The sequence below is a fragment of the Stegostoma tigrinum genome, chromosome 2 (assembly GCF_030684315.1).
Source record: "Stegostoma tigrinum isolate sSteTig4 chromosome 2, sSteTig4.hap1, whole genome shotgun sequence".
NCBI lineage: Eukaryota > Metazoa > Chordata > Chondrichthyes > Orectolobiformes > Stegostomatidae > Stegostoma > Stegostoma tigrinum.
Window position 1 is genome coordinate 47913965 of NC_081355.1, and position 20609 is coordinate 47934573.

The 20609-nt window shown below is 42.1% G+C and overlaps 1 protein-coding gene across 1 annotated transcript in view; it reads right to left on the bottom strand.

The window, feature by feature from the left end:
• lpcat1 (lysophosphatidylcholine acyltransferase 1) overlaps nucleotides 1-20333 on the bottom strand; it is a 144062-nt gene extending 123729 nt beyond the window's left edge. The window contains exon 1 of the mRNA XM_048562080.2: nucleotides 20094-20333. Within this exon, the coding sequence (XP_048418037.1) occupies nucleotides 20094-20231 (138 nt within the window). The 5' untranslated portion in view covers nucleotides 20232-20333. The remainder of the gene's footprint in view (nucleotides 1-20093) is intronic.
• Between the last annotated feature and the right edge of the window lie 276 nt (nucleotides 20334-20609).

Sequence of the window (20609 nt, forward strand, 5' to 3'; positions counted from 1 at the left end):
GACCTCCCCAGGAATCATAATGAGGTCTTCAGACCTGATTGCAGAGTTATGAAGGTGACTGAAGAGAAGGAAACCTAAATAAGTAATCTCAGTCCCATATGCTAATCAATACACAAATACAGAAACTGACTGATTGAAATCTTCGCTGAAGAACTAGTGTAACAAGGAGGACATCAGATATCAGAGGCATTGCTCCAGTTCTAAGGCAAATGAGACAAAATGTACCTCAACAGTGCAAGGATGTTAGTCCAGGCTGAGATATTTGTTACTGCTGCTGTGGAGTGCTTACAATGGAGTGACAAGGAGATGGGAACCCAAGAGGGAGCTCAAGATTGGGGGTTACAAAACTGATTACAGGAAATAGAGAAGTGAAGCAAAAATAGAAAGCAGAGAAGGTACAGACAAGCATGAAATAAGATCAATATAAAAATGTCTTAAAAAATTATAAAGAGGCACTCGATGCATATAACATTCACAATTGCCATTATGAAGACATGGCTACAGGGTGACCAAGGCTTTGAATCAAGGGATATTTAGCATTGAGAAATAAAATGGTGAGGTAGCACATCTAAGAGATTTGATGCATGCAGTACTTGGAGCACAGTTTAGATGTAGAATCAGTTTGAGTTGAATGAAGAGTTAGCAGAGAGCAGAAAACATGATTAGGAATTGTTCATTACGCAAACCTATTAGGGGGCCAAAGCAAGGGTCTTCTAAGGAAGGATGCCAGAAGGAGAGTGCTAAACCTGAGGACTGATAGCAATTTAAAAGCTGCTAAAGGAAAACCAAGAAACTCATTAAAAAGGAAAACAGAATACGAAGCCAAATTAGCAAGGGACACAAAGGCAGACTATAAAAGCATCTTTAAGTATAATGAAAATAAAAAGATCAGTTAGCACAAATTTGGGACCATTAAATTCTTCTACACTCACATGTATAGTGAAAGACACAAATGGCAGCAAAACTAAATAGTTACTTCATATGTCTTCATGGAAGAAAATACAGAAAATCTCCCAGAAATACCAGATGGCCAAGGGGCATGTGCAATTGAGGTGATACAGTTTAAAAAAAGTAATACTTGAAAAATTAATTGCATTGTGCAATTAAAAGATCTCCTAATACAAATGAGCCTATTCCCAGAATTTTAAAGACACGTGTCTAGAGATCATACAATCTCAGAATCCCTACAGTGTGGAAGCAGACCAATCAGCCCATTGAGTCCACTCTAACCCTACAAACAGCATCCTACCCAGGACCCCCTCCTGACCCTATCCCTGCAACCCTGCATTTGCCATGGCTTACCCACCCAGCCTGGGCACTTATGGGCAATTTAGCATGGCCAATTCTCCTAACCCAGACAAATTTGCAATGTGCGAGGAAACCAGATCATCCAGAGGTAACTCAGGCAGTTCCGGGTCCGTGTGGCAGTTTGCACGGTTGCCCAAGGGTGGCACTGAACCCAGATCTCTGCTGCTGTGAGGCAGCAATGCTAACCACTGAGCTACTGTGCATTTCTTTCAAAATTCTATAGATTCTGGGAAGGTTTCTGCAATCTGGAAAATAGCAGTTGAACCCACCCACTACTGGCTGGACTACTGATTAAGATTGTGACATTTCAAAAAGAATGGTAAAATTTGGCAGAAAGGGAATTCAGCTGAGAAAACTTGGGAGTTTTTTTTAAGAAGATAAGACACAGCTTTGATTTAGGAGAACTAGCAGATGAGATGCATCTGGATTTTCACATTATGGTTAATGAATAAAACAGATGGGATTGAGGGACATATACTACCACAGCTTCAGATTTAGATAACCACAATCAGCATTCTCAGCACAGCCCCCAATCTCTGAGTCAGCAGATCTGGGTTCAAGTCGTACCTGCTCCAGAAGGGTGTAATAACATCACTGAACAGGTTTTCCTTGAAAATATTAGAAAGGAGGACTGGTTACAAAATTACCAAATTTGCTGGTGACATCAACTGGATGAGAATGTAAATTGAGAAAGATGCAAAGCAGTTTCAAGTAGACTTTCACAGACTAAGTGAACAAAGACCACAACATGGCATATGGAATATAATCTAAGAATGAAGTTATCCACATTGGTTACAAACAAGAACAGGAGGACAGAGCATTTCTTAAATAGTGAATGATTGAGAATTACTAGTGTCCAAAAGGACCTGCGTCCTTGTACAAGAATCACGAAATGTTAGCATGCAGACGGGAATGCAAGACACAGATTAGCCTTCAACACGAGGGGATTTGACTGGAAGAGAGTGAAGGTGGCTTGCTTTAGTGTATAATGCCTTGGTGAGGCCTCATCTAGGGTATTACAAGCATAAAAATTAATAACAAAAGTTAGTCATTCATTTCCATAAGATCACAATTGATCTGTTTGTGTTTTAAATTCCACATTCACATCTACTCCAAAAAACGTTAATCCTCTTCCTAATTAGTATCAACTCACTTCTGCCTGTAAAATACTCATTAGTCACACCTTCAACATTTTCTGAGACAAGGGTGAGTTGCCTGACACTCCTAAAAGGTTCACAAGATTTTGTACATACATACTTATCACAACACCCTGCTAGTACAAACATGGCAGCACCTAAATCAGCACAATAAATATGGCTGAGTAGGGTGGAATGACATCATTGACAGATGTAATGAGCATGCAATTCAAAATTATGTGGGCTGAAAGCACATACAGGGAGTCAGCAGACATGCTCTAGTTTCAAACTCTCCATCTTCAGAGAAATGCACATCATCTCTGTCCTAAAAGGGTGGTCCTAACTTTAAAAATGGAGGTAGGACGAAGTTGGGTTGGAATAGAGAGGGGTGGACATGGAGCTAGAAGCCCTGCAACATGGAAGTGCTGAGGTTCACCAATTAATCCCTGGGATGGTAAGATTGTCTAACATGTAGAGATTGAGGAGACTGGGTCTGTATTCTTACGAAGAGAAGAATGAGGAGTGACCTCATTGAAACAAAATTCTTACAGAGCACTGCGAAGTGCATGGCAGACATTTTGGTGAGTCTGATATCAAGAAACATGATCTCAATGTGCAGGTGACTCAAAACTTAGATAAGGAGCATTTCTTCACCCAGAGGGTGATGAATCCAGGGAATTTTCTGACCCAGAAAGCTGTAGAAGCTTATAAGCATGTCCAGCCTGAAACTGATAGATCGGGAGACTAATAACATCAACAGGCATGGAGTTAGTGGGAATATGCATCAAGGTATACGATCTACATCTACTTTGCGGTGCAGACATGACAGGCTGAATGATCTACTGTTCCCATGTTCCTTCAGGTAGTTGAAGGAAATGGTTAAATCATTGACACTGGTTTGTCAAAGGAGGGAATACTTCACAAATGGGAAACTATGGAGAGAGAAGATTTGCAAACACTTACGCAACAGAACATACCACTGGCCTAGGTCAAACATGCACAAAAGAATTGTAGTTGCATGAAGTCAATCATCTCAGCCCAGGTCACTTTCTTAGGGTATTGCCCTAGGCCAAATCATTTGATTTACCAATAGCCTTCACTCTCTCATAAGTTTAGAAGTAGAGATGTCTATTGATGATTCCAGAATGCCAATTCAATTTGCAACTCCTCAGATAGTGGAGTAGTTGACATTCATTAAGACCTAGACAACATTTAGTCTGGTACCACTAGGCAGCAAGCAACTCAAGTAGTAAGTCCTGCCAACTTCAACAATAAGTTTTGAGGACTTTCTAGGATATTCAGGAGTTCTACCCCACCACATCTATCATCATTCTGGAAATACCCCATTGACCAAAAGGAACTGAACTAGACAAGCCATACAAATACAGCTATAAGATCATAAGAAATAGGTGCAGCCCCTAGAGACTGCTCAGTTATTCAGGAGGACAGTGGCTGATCTGAATTTTCCACATCCACTTTAACATTTTCTGTAACCCTCGATTCCCCTCTTGATCAAGAATGTATCTTTCTCAGCCTTAAGTACACACAACAACTCTGCCCCAATAACTCTCCAGGACAAAGAGTTCCAAGACTCCTGCTCTTTGAGAACCAGTTGAAGAGCGGCAACTCTGTGGTGAGTACTTCATTTCCTGAGTCCCAAAGATTATTCACCACTTACAAAGCAATATCAGAACACAAAAACAAGGACCAGGAGTAAATCAGCAACTTAGCCTGCTCCTCCATTTGATACTATCATTGCTTACCTCCTCTTGGTCTCAACATCACTTTCCTGCCTCTTCACCATAACCGTTCATCCAATTACTAATTAAAATTCTCTCTCTCTCTCTCTCTCTGAATTCCACAGATTCAAGATTCTTTGACAACTACTTTCTCCTCATCTGTTTTTGATGTTAACCATTATCCAAAAACTATGACCTCTCATTCTAGATTGCCCAAAAAGAAACATTCTTTCTACATCTGTCAATTCTCCTTAGCATCTTGTATATTCCAATTAGTTTACCTCTCAATTTTCTAAATTTCAGAGAGTGTAGGCCCAAAATGCTCAATGAAGACAACTGCGTCATCTATGGAATGTTGTGAACCTCCTCTGAAGTGCCTCCAAATGCACCTACATCCTACTCAATGGAACCAAAATCTAGGCGGTCCTTGACGAGCACTCCCATTTGCCACCTTAAAATTTAGTCTTCCACTACCCAGGGCAGTGTCCATAGACTGTAAGAAACAAGCAGTACATGATTAGCAACTCACCAAGCTTTTGCCCACAGCACTATGGGTGCAACTGCACCATATGTATTGCAGTTATTTAAAAACATGATTCATCAACACCTTTTCAAGGTCAGTTAATCAGGAGCAACCAACTGTAGCCTTATTTCATGAAACGTAAGCATTGATAGTAAGTAAAGTTCACAATTTCACTACAGACAGCTGCCTTCAGAACAGTATCCTGTATTTATTTACAACACAAAAATGTACAATTGACAGGTAGGTTAGAAATTGATTTAAGTAAAACAAATTGTACATCAGCTCCCTTCATGAGGAAGTAATCTGCTAATAGTTATGACATCTCATGTTTAGCTAATCTCGTGAAAAGGTTGTCTTCAGTCCTTCTGTAGTAAATACCTAAGAAAGTAACATGTTTTTCTTCTGGTGGTTTAAAACCTGCAAGGTCGAAACTGATCCCAACATCAAACAAAAGGAAAAAAGTGAGCTAAAGATGCTCTCATCAGGCGCGTAACTGACCAACAGGAAAATTAGCCTAAACAGGAGTGAACCACACAAGAGAGAGAAGTGAACAAGCTGCGGCAGGTTGAGAGAGGGGTTCAACTCCTGCCAGAACATGGAATCATACATGTTTGCTTTGCAATTGGAGTCTGATGCATTACTTGAACAGCATGTTCCATGAACACAGGAAATAGGAACACAAGTCAGCAATTCAGCTCATCAAGCCCTCTCCACCATTTAATTTGGTCATTTCCGATCTTATCCTGCTCTCAACTTCACCTTCCTGCCTGCTCCCCAAACCCTTTATCCTGCTTTTCAGAACATACATATTCCTTCCTTGAATATGTTGCCTGATTTTGCCTCCACAGCACTCAGTAGTAGTTTCTCCTCATCTCAGTTCCGAAACTACTGCCCCTCACTGAATCTATGTCCTCTTGTTCAAGGCTGTCCCACAAGGGGCAACATTTGTTCAACATCACCTTAATAATCCCTTGTGGCATTTTATATACCCTAATCCAAACCCCCTTATTCTTTTGAGCTTCAAATACAAGCACAAGCTATTCAACCATTCCTCGTATGACAGCCCTTTTATCGCTGAAAATCACCCTTGCAAACCTCCTCTCAACTGTCTCTAGTAACACCACATCCTTCCTCAAGTTAGGAGGCCAAAACCAGACAGTATTCCAAATATGGTCTTACCAACCCATTACACAATTCTAACAAAAATTTATTTACTTTCATAATCCAGTCCTTTTGCAATAAATGCCAGGATTCCACCTGCCTTTATTATATATACACCTGCATACCCACTTGGAGATTCATGCACTTTGAAGCGGCTACCCTTTTAAATAATAATTTGTCCTTTTATTTTTCCATAGAAATTAATCCCTATTGCTCACCTCCCCATCAACCACCTGCTCACTCACTATCTGCTCTATATAAACAAAATCACTAAGAAGCAAAAACAGAAGTCAAAACAATCCAAAAATCAGGCGGTGGTATTCACTAATTTATCAGTGTTTGTTAATACTGTAGCTGAATACTTGATTCTCAACACCACTTGGTCAATAACAATTTGCACATGTACAAGTCAGCACATTCAAACTGACGTCCCAAGCTGCTTCATAATGTAAAGAAAACAAAGTCAGTGATGCAATTAGCCAGATTTTTCTGAGCATCAATTCCTTGACAGATCAAGACTGCACCACCACTCAATACAATCATGCTTATTTCAACTTGGCCTCTGCCCCACTTTGTTAGGTCTCGACAACCCTTCAACCTGTTACTAATTAAAAATCTCTCTCCCCTCAAATCTCTCCTCCAGGCCCAACATCACCCTATTCTAGGATAGTGAATTCCACAGATTCACAACCCTTTCAAAGAAGTAATTTCTCTTTTCTGTTTAAATCTGCTTCCCTTTATCAAAAAGCTATGATCTCCCTAGATTCCTCCACAAGGAAACATCCTACGTATACTTTAGTAAACCTCTTCAGCATCTTTTACACTTCAATTAGTTGCCTTTGCCTCCTTAACATCTATTTTAAAATAAACTTCTGTTGATTTCCAAAGATCTGCATATTTGGTTAAGTTCATCATCCATGGCTTAATTCATTAGCTGAACCCCTCCATAAGAAATAATACCCCACAGTATCAGGAATAGAGGTGATGAACTTAGAGCATGGATCAGTACCAGGTGCTTTACGCAGAGAGTTGAGAGAGCATGGAATGCGTTGCCAGCAGCAGTTGTGGAAGCAAGGTCATTGGGGTCATTTAAGAGACTGCTGGACATGTATATGGTCACAGAAATTTGAGGGTGCATACATGAGGATCAATGGTCAGCACAACATTGTGGGCTGAAGGGCCTGTTCTGTGCTGTACTGTTCTATGTTCTATGTTCTAAAGGGGGAGGGCGAACAGCCAGAAATCGTGTTACGTATTGGCACTAATGATATAGCCAGAAAAAGGATTGAGGATATAAAAAGTGATTTCAGGGAGTTAGGATGGAAGCTGCAAAGCAGGACAAACAGAGTAGTGTTCTCTAGTTTACTACCAGTGCCACGAGATAGCGAGGCGAGGAATAGGGAGCGGGTGCAGCTTAACACGTGGCTGCACAGCTGGTGTAGGAGGGAGGACTTCAGACATGTAGATAATTGGGATGCCTTCTGGGGAAGGTGGGACCTGTACAAGAAGGACAGGTTCCATCTGAACTGGAAGGGGACCGATGTCCTGGGTGGAAGGTTTGCTCGAGTAGTTCAAGAGGGTTTAAACTAGTATGGCAGGGGGGGTGGGAACCTGAGCTGTACACCGGAAGTGAGAGTTGATGCAGGTGAGGCACTAGCAAGAGGTAGACCAGCTAGTGGGAAGGATTTTCCTGGGAAGGAACCAAGGGATCAGTTAAAGTGTGTTTGCTTTAATGCAAGGAGTATCAGGAATAGAGGTGATGAACTTAGAGCATGGGTCAGTACCTGGTGCTATGATGTTGTGGCCATAACAGAGACATGGGTTTCTCAGGGGCAGGAATGGTTGCTGGGTATTCCAGGGTTTAGAGCATTTAAAAAGAATTTGGGGGGGGGGGGAAGAGGGGGTGTAGCACTACTAATCAGAGAGGGTATCACAGCTACAGAAGCTTCCATTGTCGAGGAAGATCTGCCTACCGAGTCAGTATGGGTGGAAATTAGGAACAGCAAGGGAGTAGTCGCCTCGTTAGGGGTTTACAACAGGCCCCCCAATAGCAGCAGGGAGACTGAAGAAAGCAAAATCGGCAGATTTTGGAAAAGTGTGGACGTAGTAGGGTTGTCGTAATGGGTGACTAACTTTCCCAATATTGATTGGAACCTCCTTTGAGCAGAAGATTTGAATGGAGCTGTTTTTGTAAGGTGTGTTCAGGAGAGTTTCCTAACTCAGTACGTTGACAGGCCGTCGAGGGGAGAGGCCATTCTGGACTTGGTGCTTGGAAACGAGCTGGGGCAGGTATCAGATCTTGTGGTGGGAGAGCATTTTGGTGATAGTGACCATAACTGCCTCACAGTCTACATAGCTATGGAGGAGGAGAGGATTAGGCAAAATGGGAGGATATTTAATTGGGGAAGAGGAAACTATGATGCAATTAGACATGAGTTAGGAAGCATGGACTGGGAGCAACTGTTCCATGGTAAAGGCACTATAGACATGTGGAGACTGTTTAAGGAACAGTTGTTGCGAGAAATGAATAAATATGTCCCTCCGAGACAGGCGAGGGGTAAGATAAAGGAACCATGGATGACCAGAGCAGTAGAGCTTCTTGTCAAAAGGAAGAAGGTAGCTTACATAAGGTGGAGGAAGCTAGGGTCAAGCTCAGCTCTAGAGGATTACAGGCAGGCGAGGAAGGAGCTCAAAAATGGTCTGAGGAGAGCCAGGAGGGGGCACGAGAAAGGCTTGGCAGAATGGATTAGGAGAACACAAAGGCATTTTACACTTATGTGAGGAATAAGAGAATGGTCAAAGAAAGAGTAGGGCCGATCAGGGATAGCATAGGGAACTTGTGTGTGGAGTCTGAGGAGGTAGGGGAAGCCCTAAATGAGTTTTTTGCTTCTGTCTTTAAGAAAGAAACAAACTTTGTAGTGAATGAAACCTTTGAAGAGCAGGTGTGCATGCTGGAATGGATAGAGATAGAGGAAGCTGATGTGCTGAAAATTTTGTCAAACATTAAGATTGACAAGTCGCCAGGCCCAGACCAGATTTGTCCTCGGCTGCTTTGGGAAACGAGAAATGCAATTGCTTCACCACTTGCGAAGATCTTTGCATCCTCGCTCTCCACTGGAGTCGTACCTGAGGACTGGAGAGAGGCAAATGTAATTCCTCTCCAAGGAAGGAAATAGGGAAATCCCCAGCAATTACAGACCAGTAAGTCTCACATCTGTCTGCAAGGTGTTAGAAAGGATTCTGAGGGATAAGATTTATGACCATCTGGAAGAGCATGGCTTGATTAAATGCAGTCAACATGGCTTTGAGAGGGGCAGGTCATGCCTCACAAACCTTAGAGTTTTTTGAGGATGTGACTAGAAAAGTTGATGAGGGTCGAGCTGTGGATGTGGTGTATGTGGACTTCAGCAAGGCGTCTGATAAGGTTCCCCATGGTAGGCTCATTCAGAAGGTCAGGAGGAATGGGATACAGGGGAACTTAGCTGTCTGGATACAGAATTGGCTGGCCAACAGAAGACAGCGAGTGGTAGTAGAAGGAAAATATTCTGCCTGGAAGTCAGTGGGGAGTGGTGTTCCACAGGGCTCTGTCCTTGGGCCTCTACTGTTTGTAATTTTTATTAATGACTTGGATGAGGGGATTGAAGGATGGGTCAGCAAGTTTGCAGATGACACGAAGGTTGGAGGTGTCATTGACAGTATAGAGGGCTGTTGTAGGCTGCAGCGGGACATTGACAGGATGCAGAGATGGGCTGAGACGTGGCAGATGGAGTTTGACCTGGATAAACGCGAGGTGATGCATTTTGGAAGGTCGAATTTGAAAGCTGAATACAGGATTAAGGATAGGATTCTTGGCAGTGTGGAGGAACAGAGGGATTTTGGTGTGCAGATACATAGATCCCTTAAAATGGCCACCCAAGTGGACAGGGTTGTTAAAAAAGCAAATGATGTTTTGGCTTTCATTAGCAGGGGGATTGAGTTTAAGAGTCGTGAGATCTTGTTGCAGCTCTATAAAACTTTGGTTAGACCGCACTTGGAATACTGCGTCCAGTTTTGGTTGCCCTATTATAGGAAAGATGTGGATGCTTTGGAGAGGGTTCAGAGGAGGTTTACCAGGATGCTGCCTGGACTGGAGGGCTTATCTTATGTAGAGAGGTTGACTGAGCTCGGACTTTTTTCATTGCAGAAAAGGAGGAGGAGAGGGGACCTAATTGAGGTATACAAGATAATGAGAGGCATAGATAGAGTTGATAGCCAGGAGACTATTTCCCAGGGCAGAAATGGCTAACACGATGGGTCATAGTTTTAAGCTGGTTGGAGAAAGTGTAGAGGGGATGTCAGATGCGGATTCTTTACATAGAGTTGAGAGAGCATGGAATGCGTTGCCAGCAGCAGTTGTGGAAGCAAGGTCATTGGGGACATTTAAGAGACTGCTGGACATGCAAATGGTCACAGAAATCTGAGGGTGCATACATGAGGATCAATAGTCGGCACAACATTGTGGGCTGAAGGGCCTGTTCTGTGCTGTACTGTTCTATGTTCTAAACTCCTTTTCTACAGATTTATACAATTCAATGCAGCACAGGAACAAGCCCTTCAGCCCAAACCTACACTATTGTAATCCTTATTTAGGCCCATTTCTTATTACCCATGCACAGTTGCTATCCTCTTATTCACGTGTCTATCAAGATACACCTTAAATATTGCTAACACGTCTACTTCTACCACCTCCACTGGCAGCACATTTCAGGCGGACACCACCTTCTGAAAAGTTTTTCCCCTTCTCAAAGTTGACCTCTCCACCCTGGGAAAAAGCCTCTGACTATCCACCCTATTTATGCCTCTCAAATTTGTAGATGTCTATCAAGATGCTCCTAAGGCTCCAACTTTCCAGGGAAAGCAACTTCAGGTGTATCTAACCTCTCCTCATACCTTCAAACCAGGCAACATTCTGGGAAACCTCTGCACTCCCCTCCAAAGCACCCATGTCCTTCTGGTAGTATGGCGACCAGAATTGCATGCAATTTTCCAAATGTAGCCTAATGAAAGTTTTGTACGGCTGTAACCTAACTTGCCAACTTTTATATTAGATGACCCAGCCGAAGGCAAGCATGCTATACGCCTTATTGACTATCTTATCCACCTGTGTTACCACTTTTAGAGATCTGTGGACTGTACACCCAGACCCCACTGCATGTCAATACTTCCACGAGTTCTGCCATTTATTGTATAATTCACACCTGAAGCTTGATCTTCCAAAAAGCATCCTCTCGCATTTGTCTGGATTAAAAACATCCAGCAATACTCTGCCCAAATTTGTAGTCAACGTCCTGCTGTGTTCTTTTACAATTCACTTCACTATCTCAACTCCATCAATTTTGCTGTCACTCACAGAAGTTACTCATCAGACCGCCTACATTTCCCTGCAGATCATTTATGTGACAAACCAAACATTGATTCTTGCAGAACACCACTAATTATTGATCTGTATTTGGAAGAGCACCCTTCCACTGCTACTCTGTCATCCTGTTGGCCAGCTCACCCTGGTTTCAATGAGACTCTACCTCCTATACTAGCGTATTGAGGCTCACCAGCCTGTAACTGCCTGGATTATTCCCCCTTTTGCATCAACAGGTACAATGCTGATTATTCTCCAGTTCTCTAGAACATCACCTGAGGTCAAAGAGGATGTGAAGTTAAGGTTCCAGCTATTTCCTCCCTGACCTCCCACACTAGCCTGGGAATGATCCCATCTGGCCCTGGGAACTGGTCTACCTTAATACATTTCAAGACAAGAAATATTTTCTCCAATATGTTGACCTGCCTGAGAATATTCACACTCCATTCCCTCATGGACCTCTCTGTGGTGAATACTAATGTAAAGTGCATTTTTTTGTATTCATTAATGGGATGATGGTATCACCCATCTCTAATTGCCAAGAGAATAGTTAAGAGTCAACTACGTTGCTCCAATTCTGAAGTCACGTGTAGGCTAGACTAGATAAGGATAGGAATTTCTTTTCCTAAAGGACATGAGTGAACCAGATGGGTTTTTCCAACAATCAACAATGGATTCATGATCATCATTAGACTCAATTTTTTTTATGGAATTCAAATTCCGTTATCTGGTGTAGGAGGATTTGAACCTGGGTCCCCAGAACATTGGCTAGGTCTCTGGATTAACAGTCCAGCAATAATACTCTAGGCCACTGCCTCCTTCTCACTAAGGATCTCAGCCATTTCCTCTGGCTCCACAGATAACTTCCCTCCTCTGTCCTTGAATGGACCTAATCTTTCCTTTCAGAGCAAGCTGGTACTATAGTATAAAATGCCTTGGGATTCTCCTTAACCCTGCTGACCAAGGACATTTTGCAGACCCTTTTAGCCTCCTAACACCGCGTTTGAGCACCTTGCTATTTCCTCTATATTCATGGACTTGGTCTGCTTGTGATTGCCTAAACCCTAGTTATGCTTCTTTCTTTGACTCAGCTGATAACTTCCCAATGTCCAAGGTTGCCTATTCCTATAATTCCTGTCGTTCAGTTTCACAGGAACATACCTGTCCTGCATTCCAATCTCTGGTCTATGGTTTCCTGGCTTTTTCTAAACACTTTTCTTAAATAAGGGCATTACATTAACCAACCTCCATTCTTCCAGCACCTCATCCATGGCTATCGATGATACAAATATCTCAGCAAGTGGCCCAGCAACCTCTTGCCTAGTTTCACAAAGTTCTGGGACACACCTGCTCAGGTTCTAGGGATTCATCTACTTATGCGTGGAGACACTAGCACCATCTCCTCTGTAATATGGACACTTTGTAAGATATCACTGTCTTTTTATACAAGTTCTCCAACTTTCATATTCTTCTCCACAGAAAATATGGATGCAAAATACTCATTTAGGAACTCACCCATCTACTGCAGTTCCATGCATTTGGCCTTGTTGACGTTGAAAGGCCCCATTCATTCCCTAGTTACTGTTTTGCCCTTAATGTATTTGTAGAATCTGTGTTCTCCTTAACTATCTTTGCCAAAGCGCTCTCATGCCCCTTTCTGCCCTCCTGATTTCCCTCTTAAGTACACTCCTAAAGCTCTGTATTCCTCTAAGAATTTACTCGATCCCAGCTGACTACAGCTAACATGTTTTCTTTTTCTTGTTAAGAGCCTCACTTTGTCTAGTCATCCAGTATTCTCTACACCAAACAGCCTTGTCCTTCATATTAACAGGAACACTGTCTCTGGACTCCATGTCATTTTTAAAGGCTTCTCACTCTCCAGCCAATTGTTAGTGAATATATCTGTTCCCAATCAACTTTTGAAAGCACCTGCCTTATATCATCAAAATTGGCCTTCCTCCAATTTAGAACTTCAACTCATAGATCAGGTCTACCTTTTCCCCTATTTTAAAATTAATACAATTATAATCAGTGGCCCCAAGGTGCTCCCCCGCTGAATCTATACTCTGAAACATTAGCCCTGTCTATCCCTTGGCCCCATTTCTGTCGTAGCTATAATAACCCAATCATGCCAAGTTCCTCCACCTTACCTGTCAAACCTCTTGCACTGAAATAAATTCAGGTTAAATTTATCTTTCTGATCTAGTTTTCTGCCTTGCTCCTGCCTGCCTTGACAGTTTGACTTGTTCTTTTTTCACACCTGTAGCAACCTCCGACTGATTTTCTCACTCCCTGGGTTCTCAACACACACACACACACAGAGGCAAAAATCTCCCCTCCAGTAGTCTGGTGCAATCCATCCTTATATAGATCACTTCTACCCCAGAAGAGATTCCAATGATCCAAAAACATGAATCCCTGCCCCCTGCTTCTCAGGTCATACATTCAGCAGCTCTATGCTCCTGTTCCTACTCTCACTAGCACATCGCACTGGCAATAATACAAATGTTATTACCTGAGGACGTACATTTTAACATTCTGCCTAATTTCCTAGTCACTCTCCTCAGAACCTCATCCTTTCTCTTCCTATACACATTTTGGTACCTGCTAGTCACTTTCTTCTTTGAGAATACTCTGCACCCATTTCTGAACCTGGCACCATTCTGATGTCTTGCTATCAGCTGCAGAAAATTTTGTCAGCACCTCTAACGAGAGAGAGAGAGTCCCCTATCACAATCAAATGCTTGGAACCCAATGTACCATCGTTACAGCAGTGCCAGTCTCATCAGAAACCTGGCTGTCAGTGCCACATTTCCTTGGGAATCCAAGGTGCCCTACATTTACCACAACAGCATTGTTTGAGAAGGAGACAGCCACAGGACACTCTTGCACTCCCTGCCCACCTCATCTACCCATCCACTCAACTGTATCTGTAGTTTTTCTTTCTCCCTGAAACTGCCTTCCATTACAACCCCTGGTTCCTGTAAATTCCTCACTGCCTCTAACTACTGCTCCAACCGAACCACGGGATCTGATAGGACTCGCAAACACACTTCTTGCAGACACTAGTATCAGAAACATTGAGATTCTCCCCATTTCCCACAGCTGTCAGGAAGAATCACTTATGCACCTCAACAATTTACAGGCCCAGAAAATAGCACATTCTTCCTGCTACAAGAACACTGTTCTAGGATAAGTTAGTACCTATGATTTATATTTCAGAAACGTTTAATCAAGGGACAGATCTCAATAAAACGTTTTAAAATATCATTCTACTCACTGTTGTAGATTTAGAAAAAAAACATTAAGATTTAGATTTTAAAGACTTTAAAAATAACACTTAACTACTGTCAGCTGGGCATCAGTTCCGGTAGTGAGGTCTCTCTAAGATCAGCTGTGAAATTTCACTGTTTATTTTTCTTGGACCCAACTCTGATGACCAGAGTGGCTATAAAGCTACCAATATGTCAGCTGTGAAGCTTCATTGCTTTTTTTCTGAACTCTACAGCAGTTCTCTGTAGAATCTCCCATGTGGTCTACTGCTCTTTCTCTCCCCGCCACCCCCCCCCCACCCCACCACCATCTTAAAATATTGTTGTTTTGCTAACTTTTTCAAAGTTACAAAACAAAGCAACAGCTTATAAAATAGCAACTACTGTTCCAAAAATGAGGAAATCAGCTCAAGTACTGAAAAAAGATATGCAAAAACAAAAAGGTACAGCTCTTTCAGCCAAAATTTTCTCCCATCCACACATCTTCTGATGTTTTTTCCAAACTATCCCAAAGTTCATCACATCTCTTGAATATGGGTCAAATTAGTTACAATTATGTAATCAAGATATCATTTTACAGAGCAAAAGATAAACTGATTCATCAACTTCTGATTGCACAATGAACAGAAGATATTCATCAGGACAGCAGGAGAGCTCAGTACTCATTAGGTACACAGGTGATCAATATTCACTGAAATAAGCAGATGGAGCCCTGGTGTAATTACTAGTAATTGCAAAGAAATAGGCCTATCATTACACCAATGGGTCCATGGTGACATTTGTACTGTATACAAGCTTCTTCCTACCCTTCTACAGTTAATCATTTATTCCTTTCTCCCACAAGCACTTTCCCAGTGTAAACAAAACACATACTTTTAAGCTTTACTACCTATCACTAACTTTATGAACAACATTGACTGTTGATCAGAAGCTGTGTAATTTTTTCTGAAAATGCATATTACAGAATTATTCAGTACATGAGGCTATTCTGCCCATGAAGGTCATGCCAGTTCTTTAAAAATTCTCTTGCTCTTTCATTTGTCTTCATTGTGACATTAATTATAGAAATCACCCATGGATTACTTCCTGAGTTGAACAATTTTACAATACTGCAAAGACACGGCTACCTAGTGAAATGGCATCTGTTACACAAAATTTTCTTGAAACACTAACAACCAGTGAGTCTAAACTTGAATTACCCCAATATACCCCACTCATTCATTATGCGTCAGGTACACAACCAATAATCTACATAACAGCAGTCAGGACTTTGAAACATACATGAAATTTAAGAAAATCAGCAAGAACCAAATCCATTTGAAAACTGAGCAGTTGTGAGAATCTAAGTGTAGAGATTGAAAAAAAAAGTGAAATATCCACTGAAATCTTTAATGCTTTTGTTCCTGTTCAAACAAACAATTAGGCTTTGAAAACCCATTTCAAAGACAGATAAAATGAATAGATACAATCACCAAAATTAAAGTAAAGCTAGTAATTCCTTTCAAAGGTGTGTGAACAACCACATTAAGATCAAAGCTGTCATAACGAGATCATCCAGCAATTGCATCAACAGAAGGTTGAACAGGCTGCCAGATATAGGTTTTTCACTATTTATTGGAGAGCAGAAGCAGAAATTTCAGTATCAATATAATTAAGATCCCAACATGATAAACAGAGCCATTTAACAAAATAAAATTTGAACTGTTCAAAATCTTCTTTTTGGCAAGTGATTGCTGCAGCCTATCTCCAAAAATCACAACATAGATTAGGTCAAATATGCACTACCATGCAAGGAAATAGCTCAGTTCAGACAATAAACAAGTGATTTTTGCAGCTTAAAGTAGGTTTGAACACTTCACACAATCCAGCCTTAGATTTAATAAAAACCAAAAGAACGGCAGATACTATAAATTAGGAACAAAAACAAAGTTGCTGGAAAAGCTCAGCAGGTCTGGCAGCATCTGTGAAGGAGAAAGCAGAGCTGAGCTTTTCCAGCAACTGTGTTTTTGTTTCCACCCTTAGGTTTGTCAGGGTAAAGGGTCACAGACCTGAAACATTAACCATTTGTCTTCATAGATACGACAGAGTGCTCAACGAGAACATCTGCAATACTTGCTGTGTTAATTATGCTTGAGAGTTAATTATGGCACTGAATGATTGCTTATGTTTGCTGCAACTGTTGGCATTTTATTATCACATTTTCTCATACAAAAGCCAGTGGCCTGATAAAGCCACTAAAGATAATATCTAGTTCAGATGGCTGGTACTTTTTCCCCGTGTAAAGTACGTGAATATAACAAAAAAAGTACTGTATTATACTTTTAGTGTGAACACAATATTCATTAATTTCAACTATTAGGATAGGGAAAAAGTTTTGCAGTATGCAGCACGTGCACAGGTATCAGTTTTTCTTCCCTAATGCAGTGTTCAGTTGTGATACTGTAAAGTGAAGGAGGTCATCTCAGATTACAAAGAGATCTTGATCTATTGGGTCAATGGGCTGAGGAATGGCAGATCGAGTTTAACTTGAATAAATGCAAGGTACTGCATTCGGGTAAAACAAACAAGGGTAGGACTTAAACAATCAGAAGGCAGGCCTTGGATAGTCAGATGTATAGCACAGAAACAGACATTTTGGTCCAACTCATCCATGCCAACCAGATATCCTAATTAAATCTAGTCTCATTTTCCAGCATTTGACCCATATCCCTCTGAACCCTTCCTATTCACATGCGTTTCAAATTTTGTAATTGTACCAACCTCCACCACTTCCTCTGGCAGCTCATTCCATACATGCACCACCCTCTGCATGAAAAAAGTTGCCCCTCAGATCTCTTAAATCTTTCCCCTCACCTTAAACCTAAGCCCTCCAGTTTTGGACTCCCCAACCACATGGAAAAGGCTTGTCTACTTACCTTATCCATGCCCCTTATGATTTTATAAACCTCTCTAAGGTCACCCCTCAGTCTCTGACAATTCAGGGAAAATAGTCCCAGACTACTCAGTCTTTCCCAATAGCTCAAGTTCTCAAACCCTGGGAGATCTAGGAGTTCAGGTATATAACTCTTTGAAGTTTGCATCACATATAGACAGGCTCATTAAGAACACTTTTAGCACACTTGCCTTCATTGCTAAGACCTCTGGAGTATAGGAATTCGGACGTTATGTTGACGTTTGTACAAGATGTTGGTGGGGCCTCTTCTGGAGACATGTGCATAGGTCTGATCGCCCTGTTATGGCAAGGATATCACTAAATTGGAGAGGGCTCAGAAAAGACTTACCAGGAATGGAGGGTTTGAGTTATAAAAAGAGGTTGGATAGGCTGGGATGTTTCCACGAGAGCACGGGAGACTGAGAGGTGACTTGTAGAGGTTTTATACAATCACGAAGGGTATAAGTAAGGTGAATGGCAGATGTCTTTTCCCTAGCATGGGGGATTTAAGGCTGGGGGACATATTTTTAAGGCGAGAGGAGAAAGATTTAAAAAAAAGACAAGGAGAATTTTTTTTTAAAACACTGTGCTTCAGGTGTAGAATAAATTTTCAGAGGATGTGGTGGATGTGTGTACAGTTACAGCGATTAAATGTCATGTATAAAAGTACATGAATAAGAAATGTTTGGAAGGATGCGGGCCAAATCCAAGCAGGTAGGATTAGTTTAGTTTGGGACTATGGTCAGCATGGACTGGTTCAAGCAAAGAGTCTGTTTCTATGCTGTATGACTCTGTGCCGCAGAGTTCTGCATTCAATGGCCCACCTAACCTGTTCCTTCTCTTAAGCAATACCTACAAGTTTCAGAGCTACCTACCTGCAATGTTCCAAGACCCACACCTACAGAGAACTCAAGAAAAATGCTGTAGGTAAAAGGTTGGTCAAACAATTTAAATTTGTCAAATCGTTACGCATTATGTAAAGAACTGCAGATGCAGGAAATCTGAATTAAAAACAGGAACTTCTGGAGAAATTCAGTAGGTATGGCAACATCTGTGGCGAAAAAGCAAAGTTACCATTTCAAGTCCACTGACCGTTCTTCAGAAGTTTCAAAGGCGGTGGGGTCGGGGGGGGGGGGGGGGGGGAGAAAGAGGAGAGGGGGAGAAGAGAGGGGGAGCAGGGCGTACAGAGAAGAGAGGAGTGAGCAGATAGTTGGAGTTGGAATCCACAGACACAGATGCACAGCAGATGAAACTATTGCAGCCACTTATAGATAGTTTTCCAAAGAATCATTAACTGTTACCCTCTCTGCAGATGCTGCCAGACCTGTATATTGCCAACAATTTTAGTTTTTATTTCAGACTCACAGTATCTGCAGTAGTTCATATACTTTTACAATGTCACTTTACATTTCCCAAGATTGTACAGGCAGTGAGACAGGCAGCATCTCGAGGAGTGCTGATGCACCAGTTGCAACTCCCCAAGGCCCACAGAGCCACCACACACAGCTGTACCAGCAACATATTGGCAGTCAAATTATACCCCATGAGAACATTATCATTGTTTTTAAGAGTAATAGGACAAACATTATGAGCAGTGTGCTTCACAAACAAACAGATTACTCTTCTCAAGGTTGTTAACTATGACCTCTAGTCCCAGTTTAGCTTTCAGGAACACAAAATAACATACGAAGCAAGGGAATTTAAACTACAAATAGCCTATAGATATTATTCCGCAAAAACAACAAAACCACAAATGATAATTACAAACTTGCCTGAATCGCAAAAGTAAACCATTTACATTGGACTACAGTATCAGTTGTAAGCCCATCATTCACAACTTTCAAACACTCGGTGTATTATGCATTCAAACTTAGTGGAGCCTAGTCGTAAATGGCGTCGCTGTGATCCGATGCTACAACTAACAGGAAGCTAAGCATTACGCATATTAGTTTCCTAGGGGGACGGAATTTACAACCGAGAGCTTCCTTAAGGAAACGAGCAATTAAGGCTCAGGCACAACAAGACGCGAAACGGATGTACTGCAGCTGCTTTTAATTTTCTACACAGATTTTTGAAAAGTCCGTAGTATTTACAGTTCATCATAGCGCTAACAATTCTATCTAGTTATTTCCTTAGTTTTGGGTAGACTAAAACAAATGCCCTCTGCGTTAGAAATTTCTTCCTATTGTCTCAATATGTAGCGAAAAACAAAGTACAAATCACTATCAAAAACTAATCTCTCAAAGACAACACTTCCCGCGTCTGCAGCGAGGATGGAACCAAATTGCGAAGCTGAATTAACGTCGGATGTTAAGATGTTGCTTGCCTATTACTTGTAGATTTATCTTCTTCAATTTGTGGCGCTGTCACTGTGAGGGCCTCAATGAGATTGAACGCGGGGCCAGCTCTGTAGCAAGAGCTCGGTGCAGAGCAGCCCAGCGCTCCCCTTCACACCACCAGCTCCCCCTACCCTACCCCACCCCACCCCCAATCATCTGCTTCCCTCACATTCTCCATGAACCCCTATCACCTCATCTAACCTAACCTTATCCCCGCTCTCTCCTCTCACTCACTGTCTCCCCATTCTACTTCTGCCTCCCCTCCCGGCCCGGCCCACTCTTCCTCACCTGCACCTTCTGCAGCACCGAGAAGCGGATATCATGTACAAAGGGATTCCTGACCGGCGGCAGCCGAGCTCGTTCTTCCTCATTCCCACCAACGCCGTTTACTTTCTCTAAGCAGCGCCCTTTCTTCAACAACCTCATAATCCGCAGGGAACTGCCAGGCCACGCAAAGAACAGAACAAGAACACCGTAAACAGCTCACTCCAGTCTCAGCCGTGTCGCAGTAGCCGTCCCCCTCTGCGTGATCCGCGCAGGCGCCCCGCCCCGCTAGCAGGCGGTGATTTCCCGCAGCGCGCACTCGTGCCAAAGCTAGAGCGCGCACTAAATCATAGCTCGTGGAGGATGCATGAATGAAACGAAATAGAAATACATTTTCTGAGCCCATAGAGAAAGAGAGACACTGTATAGCGTCGGGAGATCCTCTACTCCTTGTTATTAGGTAGTCTGTCAGGACCTTGGGCGTTTTCTTCCATTTGTGCGTCCTGCGGTAAGTTAAGAGTCCAATGTTGTAAATGCACG